The sequence below is a fragment of the Schistocerca serialis genome, chromosome 8 (genome assembly GCF_023864345.2).
Source record: "Schistocerca serialis cubense isolate TAMUIC-IGC-003099 chromosome 8, iqSchSeri2.2, whole genome shotgun sequence".
Classification (NCBI taxonomy): domain Eukaryota; kingdom Metazoa; phylum Arthropoda; class Insecta; order Orthoptera; family Acrididae; genus Schistocerca; species Schistocerca serialis.
The window spans coordinates 96,843,838-96,855,922 of record NC_064645.1 but is presented as its reverse complement, the minus strand read 5'-3'; the positions used below and the strand labels follow the sequence as shown (position 1 = coordinate 96,855,922).

The window sequence follows — 12,085 nt, the reverse complement described above, 5'->3', positions numbered from 1 at the left end:
AGGACATAGCCAATTTCCATCCCTATCATTCTCCAATCCAAACTTGTGCTCTGCCTGTAACAAGCTTTGCACAGTGGGACATTAAACCACAGTCTTCCTTTCTTCCCTCCTTTTGATGGCATCTGCACAAGGATGTGTAACCCTCTAATTCATGCAGAGAGAAAAATGTAATGCCCATTTACAGATATTTGTGCAATGCAACTGCTCTGTTTTACATTTTTTTACTTCTGACTCTTAGTTTCAAAATTTTTCTCTTTTTCTATCTTATCATATTTTTATGCTTTTTCAAATTTTCAACAGTGTCTCCTTTGTCACTCACACCTTTCTCTGCCTCCTGCTCTACCAGCTAAAGGACAAGACCTCCTGAATGTCAAGGTTCATTGACTTTAACCATTTCCAAATTTGCATGCCATCCCACATGTTCCAGTTTTCTCACTGGAATGTATGTTGCTTCTTTCTTATCAAAGATTGTAAATTGTATTTCTGTATGCAAATGTATCATATGCTGCAAAGCACAAAAAATTTGTTGCTTACCTGTTGAGATAGGCAGGCACATAACAGCCATCTGACAGCATCCCAAGATTATCCAGGCAAACAAAACTGTTGAGAAGGCTGTACAAATCATTGTCAAAATACTACCAAACAACAAAACACCCAGACTAAATACCAGTGAAAAACATTTGCTGTACCTGGAACATAATACTTTAATAACAGTATCTCCAGAAAAGTTTGGACAAAAGGAATAAACAATATGACAAGGATAAACCAGAAAATTCTTATTTCTATACTTGATATTCCAATAATCTTATGTACAGTAAGCCAGCAAGAAATAAATTAGATGATGTCTAAAAAACATTATGAATTAGGATAGATTACTATTCGCCACATATAGAAGGCAATGTGTAGTGGACAGGTACATTTAAAATTGGACTTCTCAAAATTATTAAGATTATTAAGCTATTGCACTCTTTTTAACATATCTAGACACACACACACACACACACACACACACACACACACGCACACACAAGCAACTCAGCAAGGATGGGTAGTTGGGGGGGGGGGGGGGTATAGAAGTGATGTAAGGTGGCTGTTGGAGATGGGGGGAGGTGAGAAGGAAGACGAGAGAAACAGAGGACTCTGCAGTGGCCAGGAGGGGGGGGGGGGGGGGGGGATAGAAGACTAATGTGTTGTATGAAGTATCTGTCAGTGTTTTGTAGAGATTAATCAGTTAGAAGGAATTGCCAGAGAGATGAATGTATGTTATAACTTTAGAAAGAAAATTAATTTAGCTGTTATCTGGAGAAAATATTAGTCATTCATGTCACAAATGAAACTCATGTTTCCATAATCACCGCACGTCGCTTTTAGTTAGTTTTGAGATCCATACAATCTGCTACTGGAACCACAGTCTGGTTATTTAACATACTTTGGAGAGTGAGACACAAGTGAGGAGCAATATGGGAGAAGAAATTCTGAGAAGATTGTGCCCAATGAGTGTGCACCAAAATTTCATTACAGAGGACTGTAAAAAATAAGTTTTAGAAAAAAATGAAGTAAATATAAATAATTATTAGCCCTACAGTTAAAAAGACAGTGGCAATATTTACCTTAATGTAAAATTTCCTAAAATAATGGAGAGGACATAATGTCATGGACAGTACTTTTTATGCAGAAAAATGAAAATAAGTGTTTAAAAATGAGTGTTACATATCCTTATGTTCATCTTACAGCCAAATGTGGCACCTGCTTTGCTCATAGGTTCATCAGAATTACCGAGCAAGGTGGCGCAGTGGTTAGCACACTGGACTCACATTCGGGAGGACAATGGTTCAAACCTGCATCCAGCCATCCAGATTTAGGTTTTCCAAGATTTCTCTAAACCACTTCAGGCAAATGCTGGGATGGTTCCTTTGAAAGGGCACAGCCTACTTCCTTTCCATTCTCCCCTAATCCGATAGGACTGATGACCTCCCTGTTTGGCCCCCTCCCTCAAATCAAACAACCAATCTTATAAAATGTACCTTTCTCTTCCTTCAGCTTCTTCATACATCCTTGATCAACAGTTCTCCAATACTATATTGTCAAATTAAATGATTTTCAAATAACTTCCGGGAATTCAGCCAGGTAACACTTTCAGCGACCGCCGATATTTCGGCGGGAGAACACCCCGCCATTTTCAAGGCAAACTGCAACGGACAGGCGACGTACATGCAAATTTAATACCTCGGTTCTCGGACCCAAGCAGGAAAGATAACACACACACACTGAACACTAGTGCCACCAAAGATGGCCAAAGTCAGAGCTATCGATAGTGAGACTATGAATTCACAGGTGAGGTAGCATTGAGTCTGTCCCTCTGTTTCTTGACAAGGGAGAGAGCCGGATTCCAAACAGAGTTTAAACAGAAACCTCCATCCCTGTTAACAAGGTTGCTCGCTAATTTAATCTCAACTGCCTCCCGAATCACACTGTCCCAATAGCTGGACGTGCATGCCAATATCTCGGTGTTATTATATAACATGGAGTGACCAGTATCCAAGCAATGTTCGGCAATAGCAGATCTATTTGGCTGCTGTAATCGTGTGTGCCGTTTATGCTCAGTACATCTGTCCTCCACGGTCCTGATAGTTTGACCAATATATGCCATGCCGCAGCTACAAGGGACACGATATACACCCGCCTTACGCAGTCCAAGATCATCCTTAACGGAACTCAAAAGTGCTCTAATTTTAGATGGAGGTCGGAAAACACATTTCACATCGTATTTCCGTAAAATACGACCGATCTTATTGGACGTGTTTCCTACGTAAGGCAAGAAGACAGTAGACTTAGGTGTTGACTCAGAATTATCATCAATCACCTGATGTACAGTTGGTCGATAGCGCAACGCACGTTCAATCTGTCTATCACTGTAACCATTTTGACGAAATGTAACTTCAAGATGGGACAGCTCAGCTGGCAAAGTCTCAGCGTCAGAAACGATATGTGCCCTGTGTACCAAGGTACGAAGTACCCCTTCACGCTGAGCCGAATGGTGACAACTATTAGCTTGTAAGTACAAGTCGGTGTGAGTACGTTTCCTGTAGACTGCATGTCCCAATGATCCATCATCCTTCCTCCTAACCAACACGTCGAGAAAGGGAAGGCAACCATCCTTTTCCACCTCCATCGTAAAACGAATGTTCGGGTGGATCGAGTTCAGATGTTCTAGAAAGACATTCAAATTCTCCCTACCGTGAGGCCAAACAACGAAGGTATCGTCAACGTATCTATAGAAACAGGCGGGTTTTAAAGGCGCCGACTCCAATGCACGTTCCTCGAAGTCTTCCATAAACAAATTTGCGATCACAGGGGACAACGGACTACCCATCGCAACTCCATCTGTCTGCTCGTAATACTGGTCATTAAATAAAAAGTAAGTGGATGTCAACACATGCCTAAAGAGATTAGTTAAATCAGCACCAAACCTGGCTTCAATTAACCGCAACGAATCAGACAGAGGAACACGAGTGAAGAGAGAGACCACATCGAAACTCACTAAAATATCAGAGTCATTCAGCCTCAGTCCCTCCAAACGACGTAAAAAATCAGCTGAGTTCCTGATATGATGTTCACACCGTCCTACTTGTGGACTCAACAGAGATGCAAGATGCTTGGAAACACGATATGTCGGGGCGCCGATGTTACTCACTATAGGACGGAAAGGAACCCCTTCCTTATGAACCTTTGGAAGGCCATATAACCTAGGGGGAACCGCACTATAGGTGTTAAGCCTCTTGATTGTGTCCTGCGACAAACCACTTTTCTTCAGGAGGCTGTTGGTCTTTCTCTCAACACTTTTCGTGGGGTCAGCATCGATTCTGCGATACGTTGAATCAGATAGTAAACGTTGCATCTTTTGTACATAATCATGTTTATTTAAAACAACGGTGGCATTGCCCTTGTCAGCAGGTAAAATAACAATACTGGGATCAACCTTGAGAGAGCGTAAAGCAGCCCTCTCTGCTGCTGTTACATTACTCTTGGGTGGACGAGCCCTAGTCAAAACACGGCATGCCTCCCTCCTAACTTCCTCTGCAGCGTCAGGAGGTAGTTTGCAAACTGCCTGTTCAATTGAACTAATAAAATCAACTACCGGCAAATTCTTCGGAGTGGGTGCAAAATTTAATCCTTTCCCTAGCACGGATAAGGTTGCGTCGTCAAAAGATTTCTCTGTGAGATTTATCACAGAACGTCGAGATATAACATCCGACTCCGCGCGATGAAAACGTTCAAACTTTGCCAAATGCCGGGCAGTAACGGAGTTGTACTCCCAGTCAGCTTGGGTCCATGAGGCACCGTCCAACCAATCCCAAGTGAAATCAGACACTTCAGATGCAACCATTAAATGAAAACGATACAATTCTTTGGAAACAGAATCCAAACGTCGACGAGTAAAACGAATCCTTTCGCGAACAAGAGCCAAGCCAGCACGTTGCTTAATTCGGTTGGCGGCAGGAGAATTAATATGGTGCACAACCTTAGCAAATGTTGGGACATGATTTTCATCACGACACCTCAATAAAAACGACAAAGCACATTGCAGTCTAACTCGACAGCTACGAAGTTTATCCAACTTACGTAAACACCGATACATTTCCTCCCCGTAGAGGTCGTTTGGAGGGACTGAGGCTGAATGACTCTGATATTTTAGTGAGTTTCGATGTGGTCTCTCTCTTCACTCGTGTTCCTCTGTCTGATTCGTTGCGGTTAATTGAAGCCAGGTTTGGTGCTGATTTAACTAATCTCTTTAGGCATGTGTTGACATCCACTTACTTTTTATTTAATGACCAGTATTACGAGCAGACAGATGGAGTTGCGATGGGTAGTCCGTTGTCCCCTGTGATCGCAAATTTGTTTATGGAAGACTTCGAGGAACGTGCATTGGAGTCGGCGCCTTTAAAACCCGCCTGTTTCTATAGATACGTTGACGATACCTTCGTTGTTTGGCCTCACGGTAGGGAGAATTTGAATGTCTTTCTAGAACATCTGAACTCGATCCACCCGAACATTCGTTTTACGATGGAGGTGGAAAAGGATGGTTGCCTTCCCTTTCTCGACGTGTTGGTTAGGAGGAAGGATGATGGATCATTGGGACATGCAGTCTACAGGAAACGTACTCACACCGACTTGTACTTACAAGCTAATAGTTGTCACCATTCGGCTCAGCGTGAAGGGGTACTTCGTACCTTGGTACACAGGGCACATATCGTTTCTGACGCTGAGACTTTGCCAGCTGAGCTGTCCCATCTTGAAGTTACATTTCGTCAAAATGGTTACAGTGATAGACAGATTGAACGTGCGTTGCGCTATCGACCAACTGTACATCAGGTGATTGATGATAATTCTGAGTCAACACCTAAGTCTACTGTCTTCTTGCCTTACGTAGGAAACACGTCCAATAAGATCGGTCGTATTTTACGGAAATACGATGTGAAATGTGTTTTCCGACCTCCATCTAAAATTAGAGCACTTTTGAGTTCCGTTAAGGATGATCTTGGACTGCGTAAGGCGGGTGTATATCGTGTCCCTTGTAGCTGCGGCATGGCATATATTGGTCAAACTATCAGGACCGTGGAGGACAGATGTACTGAGCATAAACGGCACACACGATTACAGCAGCCAAATAGATCTGCTATTGCCGAACATTGCTTGGATACTGGTCACTCCATGTTATATAATAACACCGAGATATTGGCATGCACGTCCAGCTATTGGGACAGTGTGATTCGGGAGGCAGTTGAGATTAAATTAGCGAGCAACCTTGTTAACAGGGATGGAGGTTTCTGTTTAAACTCTGTTTGGAATCCGGCTCTCACCCTTGTCAAGAAACAGAGGGACAGACTCAATGCTACCTCACCTGCGAATTCATAGTCTCACTATCGATAGCTCTGACTTTGGCCATCTTTGGTGGCACTAGTGTTCAGTGTGTGTGTGTTATCTTTCCTGCTTGGGTCCGAGAACCGAGGTATTAAATTTGCATGTACGTCGCCTGTCCGTTGCAGTTTGCCTTGAAAATGGCGGGGTGTTCTCCCGCCGAAATATCGGCGGTCGCTGAAAGTGTTACCTGGCTGAATTCCCGGAAGTTATTTGAAAGTTGTATACGCCAGGAGAAACTCAGGTCTCAAATTAAATGATATTTTCATGTGTGGACCCACTTAGCTCATTAGGTTTGTCAGAATTAATTCTTCTTACGAGATGTACCATTCTCTTTTTTCAGCTACTTTATACATCCTTAATTAACAGTTCTCCAACACTATGTTGTGAAATTAAATGATATTTTCATGTGTGAAATTAATTTTTTTCCAATTGTACCTGTTACCATTTAAATCATAACAAATAACACTTTTTTAAGGATACATTCATTTTGTCTTTTGACACATTTTTAAATGTCACAATTGAGTTTGTTTGGATTAACACTAACACAGCTAATAACAAGGCTGTAAATCTAAATGTATCTGAGAAGCTCTTTTTCATAATCCCCGTGAGTTTTATTGTTGTTAATTAACTGGAATGAGACGAGTAGTTTGTAAACATATTCAGCATACTTCACATATATATTTGAATCATATTCATATGGATAAAATGATATGTGATTGCACAATTTTCAGTTTGAGATGATGATAATTTCATACTTCTTGTGTTGAATGACCTTGTCGTGATTTGAGAATTTTCGCATAAATTCTAGGACCACTTGTCCTTCTACCATTGCGAACACATGATGTTTTAAAAATAAGTGTGAGAGAATGTACATACTGCGTGACACACATTTGTGTGTGCAGGCTGGAAATGAGTCATGAGCACAAGGTAGATGCGATGGTCCAACAGCATCATCAAGTGTTTGCCACTCACGTCACGGAAGCCGTATTGGAAGAAAAAGGAGTGTTCTTCATCTACATGACTACTCTGCAATTCACATTTAAGTGCTTGGCAGAGGGTTCATCGAACCACAATCATACTATCTCTCTACCATTCCAGTCCCGAACAGCGCGCGGGAAAAATGAACACCTAAACCTTTCTGTTCGAGCTCTGATTTCTCTTATTTTATTTTGATGATCATTCCTACCTATGTAGGTTGGGCTCAACAAAATATTTTTGCATTCAGAATAGAAAGTTGGTGACTGAAATTTCGTAAACAGATCTCGCCACGACGAGAAACGTCTTTGCTTTAGTGACTTCCATCCCAACTTTCGTATCATATCTGCCACACTCTCTCCCCTATTACGTGATAATACAAAACGAGCTGCCCTTTTTTGCACCATTTCGATGTCCTCCGTCAATCCCACCTGGTAAGGATCCCACACCGCGCAGCAATATTGTAACAGAGGACGAATGAGTGTAGTGTAAGCTGTCTCTTTAGTGGACTTGTTGCATCTTCTAAGTGTCCTGCCAATGAAATGCAACCTTTGGCTCACCTCCCCACAATATTATCTATGTGGTCTTTCCAACCGAAGTTGTTCGTAATTTTAACACCCAGGTACTTAGTTGAATTGACAGCCTTGAGAATTGTACTATTTATCGAGTAATCGAATTCCAATGGATTTCTTTTGGAACTCATGTGGATCACCTCACACTTTTCGTTATTTAGCGTCAACTGCCACCTGCCACACCATACAGCAATCTTTTCTAAATCACTTTGCAACTGATACTGGTCTTTGGATGACCTTACTAGATGGTAAATTACAGTATCATCTGTGAACAACCTAAGAGAACTGCTCAGATTGTCACCCAAGTCATCTACAAAGATCAGGAACAGCAGAGGTCCCAGGACGCTTCCCTGGGGAACACCTGATATCACTTCAGTTTTACTCGATGATTTGCCGTCTATTACTACGAACTGTAACCTTCCTGACAGGAAATCACGAATCCTGTCGCACAACTGAGACGATACCCCATAGGCTCGCAGCTTGATTAGAAGTCGCTTGTGAGGAACAGTGTCAAAAGCTTTCTGGAAATCCAGAAATACGGAATCAACCTGAGATCACCTGTTGATAGCGGCCATTACTTCATGCGTTGCACAAGAACAATGTTTCCTGAAACCATGCTGATTCCCTTCGAGGTGATTCATAATGCTTGAATACAGTATATGCTCCAAAACCCTACTGCAAACCGACGTCAATGATATAGGTCTGTAGTTCGATGGATTACTCCTACTACCCTTCTTAAACACTGGTGCGACCTGCGGAATTTTCCAATCTGTAGGTACAGATCTATCGGTGAGCAAGCGGTTGTATATGATTGCTAAGTAGCGACCTATTGTATCAGTGTAATCTGAAAGGAACCTAATCGGTGTACAATTTGGACCTGAAGACTTGCCCGTATCAAGCGATTTGAGTTGCTTCACAACCCCTAAGGTATCTACTTCTAAGAAACTCATGCTAGCAGCTGTTCGTGTTTCAAATTCTGGAATATTCCATTCATCTTCCCTGGTGAAGGAATTTCAGAAATCTGCGTTCAATAACTCCGCTTTAGCGGCACAGTCGTCAGTAACAGTACCATCGGCACTGCGCAGCGAAGGTATTGACTGCGTCTTGCCGCTTCTGTACTTTACATACGACCAGAATGTCTTTGGATTTTCTACCAAATTTGGAGACAATGTTTCATTGTGGAACCTATTAAAGGCATCTCGCATTGAAGTCCGTGCCAAATTTCACGCGTCTGTAAATTTTAGCCAATCTTTGGGATTTCGCGTTCTTCTGAACTTCGCATGCTTTTTCCGTTGCCTCTGCAACAGCATTCGGGCCTGTTTTGTGTACCATGGGGGATCAGTTCCATCTATTTATGTATCTTATAGTGTTTTATATTGTTGACTATCATAATAAGAAAAAAGAAGAACAGTTGAAACATTGTTAATTAAACTTCATGTATTGGACTCGCTAGAGGCGAGACAGTTCATATATTATGTGGTTGTTGAACCAAATATATTGTAGAAGTTTTAATCGAGTCTACCACAAGACTAGTCAGTTAACTTGCAAGTATTCTAATACTTATGTGAGAAGGAATGAATTTGTTATTTGTGGAAGTTAAAATATATCAAGCCTGAACTACAAGTATTCTGTGAGTATCTACTTATGTCATGAGTAGAGAGAGAGAGAGAGAGAGAGAGAGAGAGAGAGAGAGAGAGAGAGAGAGTCTGATAAATTCCGTTAACCAGCTGTATTCTTCAGAGATCGATGGAGACAGCTATCCAGAGAAGAAGATGGGCTGTGCAGATAAAGTAAGTAAACTGATGTGAGAGAGGTGTGATTTTTCAATCCAACTTCACAATGCTTCGGGTCGCCTAAAGCACTAGAACATCATTGATGAACTTTCGGATTTGTTTCTGTATATTTGTTATTCATCCTGTGAATACTATTTCACTTATTATGTGCTTGTTTCTCATCACCAGTTAAGGATTTCACTGCCTCTATTTCCAGATATGGGGTATGAATTTCTTTTGCCTCTGTAGAAGGGCAAAGCAAAACTTCTTGCCTGGTAGTGAAGTCTATGTTTCATAGGTTCAATGCAGTCCTCCCTTAGATTACAGGACATTGTCAGTTATTTTTCCTAAACATGACATTCTTGGAGTGTGAGTCTAAGTCTAAAAACTTTCTGCTTATGCATGCCATAAATTCTTCATTGGAGCCAAAAACATTTTAGAGCTACAAATTTATTTACTTATAGAATAAATTGAAAGTGACGGAGTACCCAATATACTGAACAGAACAGATGTTGCAGCAGTTCACACTTCCGATCGCACAGTTTTCTATTGGCAATGCACATTAGTGGGCAGTTACATTCTCCTGAGGGATGATGATTTTTTCCATTGCAGTCCAGATATCTCCTCCCCTTTCATTCAGGATCTGATTTTGCTTTTGATCATCACTTGACAAATGTGGCCCCTGCTTTGCTCATAGGTTTGTCAGAATTAATTCTTCTTATTAAATGTACTACAGTAGAAGAAGAACGGGTAGCTCTGAGAGACGAAGTAGTGAAGGCAGCAGACGATCAAGTAGGTAAAAAGGTGAGGGCTAATAGAAATCCTTGGGTAACAGAAGAAATATTGAATTTAATTGATGAAAGGAGAAAATATAAAAATGCAGTAAATGAAGCAGGAAAAAAGGAATACAAATGTCTCAAAAATGAGATCAACAGGAAGTGGAAAATGGCTAAGCAGGGATGTCTAGAGGACAAATATAAGGATGTAGAGGCTTGTCTCACTAGGGGTAAGATAGATACTGCCTACAGGAAAATTAAAGAGACCTTTGGAGAGAAGAGAACCACTTGTATGAATATCAAGAGCTCAGATGGCAACCCAGTTCTAAGCAAAGAAGGGAAGGCAGAAAGGTGGAAGGAGTATATAGAGGGTTTATACAAGGGCGATGTGCTTGAGGACAATATTATGGAAATGGAAGAGGATGTAGATGAAGACGAAATGGGAGATAAGATACTGCGTGAAGAGTTTGACAGAGCACTGAAAGACCTGAGTCGAAACAAGGCCCCGGGAGTAGACAACATTCCATTAGAACTACTGATGGCTTTGGGAGAGCCAGTCATGACAGAACTCCACCCTCTGGTGAGCAAGATGTACGAGACAGGCAAAATACCCTCAGACTTCAAGAAGAATATAATAATTCCAATCCCAAAGAAAGCAGGTGTTGACAGATGTGAAAATTACCGAACTATCAGTTTAATAAGTCACAGCTGCAAAATACTAACGCGAACTCTTTACAGATGAATGGAAAAACTGGTAGAAGCGGACCTCGGGGAAGATCAGTTTGGATTCCATAGAAATGTTGGAACACGTGAGGCAATACTAACCTTACGACTTATCTTAGAAGAAAGATTAAGAAAAGGTAAACCTACATTTCTAGCATTTGTAGACTTAGAGAAAGCTTTTGACAATGTTAACTGGAATACTCTCTTTCAAATTCTGAAGGTGGCAGGTATAAAATACAGGGAGCGAAAGGCTATTTACAATTTGTACAGAAATCAGATGGCAGTTATAAGAGTCGAGGGGCATGAAAGGGAAGCAGTGGTTGGGAAAGGAGTGAAACAGGGTTGTAGCCTCTTCCCGATGTTATTCAATCTGTATATTGAACAAGCAGTAAAGGAAACAAAAGAAAAATTCGGAGTAGGTATTAAAATTCATGGAGAAGAAGTAAAAACTTTGAGGTTCGCCGATGACATTGTAATTCTGTCAGAGACAGCAAAGGACTTGGAAGAGCAGTTGAACGGAATGGACAGTGTCTTGAAAGGAGGATATAAGATGAACATCAACAAAAGCAAAACGAGGATAATGGAATGTAGTCAAATTAAATCGGGTGATGCTGAGGGAATTAGATTAGGAAATGAGACACTTAAAGTAGTAAAGGAGTTTTGCTATTTAGGGAGTAAAATAACTGATGATGGTCGAAGTAGAGAGGATATAAAATGTAGACTGGCAATGGCAAGGAAATCGTTTCTGAAGAACATCGAGTATAGATTTAAGTGTCAGGAAGTCGTTTCTGAAAGTATTTGTATGGAGTTTAGCCATGTATGGAAGTGAAACATGGACGATAACTAGTTTGGACAAGAAGAGAATAGAAGCTTTCGAAATGTGGTGCTACAGAAGAATGCTGAAGATAAGGTGGGTAGATCACGTAACTAATGAGGAGGTATTGAATAGGATTGGGGAGAAGAGAAGTTTGTGGCACAACTTGACTAGAAGAAGGGATCAGTTGGTAGGACATGTTCTGAGGCATCAAGGGATCACCAATTTAGTATTGGAGGGCAGCGTGGAGGGTGAAAATCGTAGAGGGAGACCGAGAGATGAATACACTAAACAGATTCAGAAGGATGTAGGTTGCAGTAGGTACTGGGAGATGAAGAAGCTTGCACAGAATAGAGTAGCATGGAGAGCTGCATCAAACCAGTCTCAGGACTGAAGACCACAACAACATTAAATGTACCGAGCAAGGTGGCGCAGTGGTTAGCATGCTGGACTCACATTCAGGAGAACAATAGTTCAAACCTGCATCCAGCCATCCAGATTCAGGTTTTCCAAGATTTCTCTAAATCACTT

General features: G+C 41.3%; 1 protein-coding gene across 1 annotated transcript in view; it reads right to left on the bottom strand.

Moving 5' to 3' along the window:
- Window positions 1–12,085, bottom strand: part of LOC126416305 (solute carrier family 22 member 1-like) — a 253,100-nt gene that overhangs the window by 72,521 nt on the left and 168,494 nt on the right. The window contains exon 5 of the mRNA XM_050083965.1: window positions 535–689. Coding sequence (XP_049939922.1) covers window positions 535–689 — 155 coding nt within the window. The remainder of the gene's footprint in view (window positions 1–534; window positions 690–12,085) is intronic.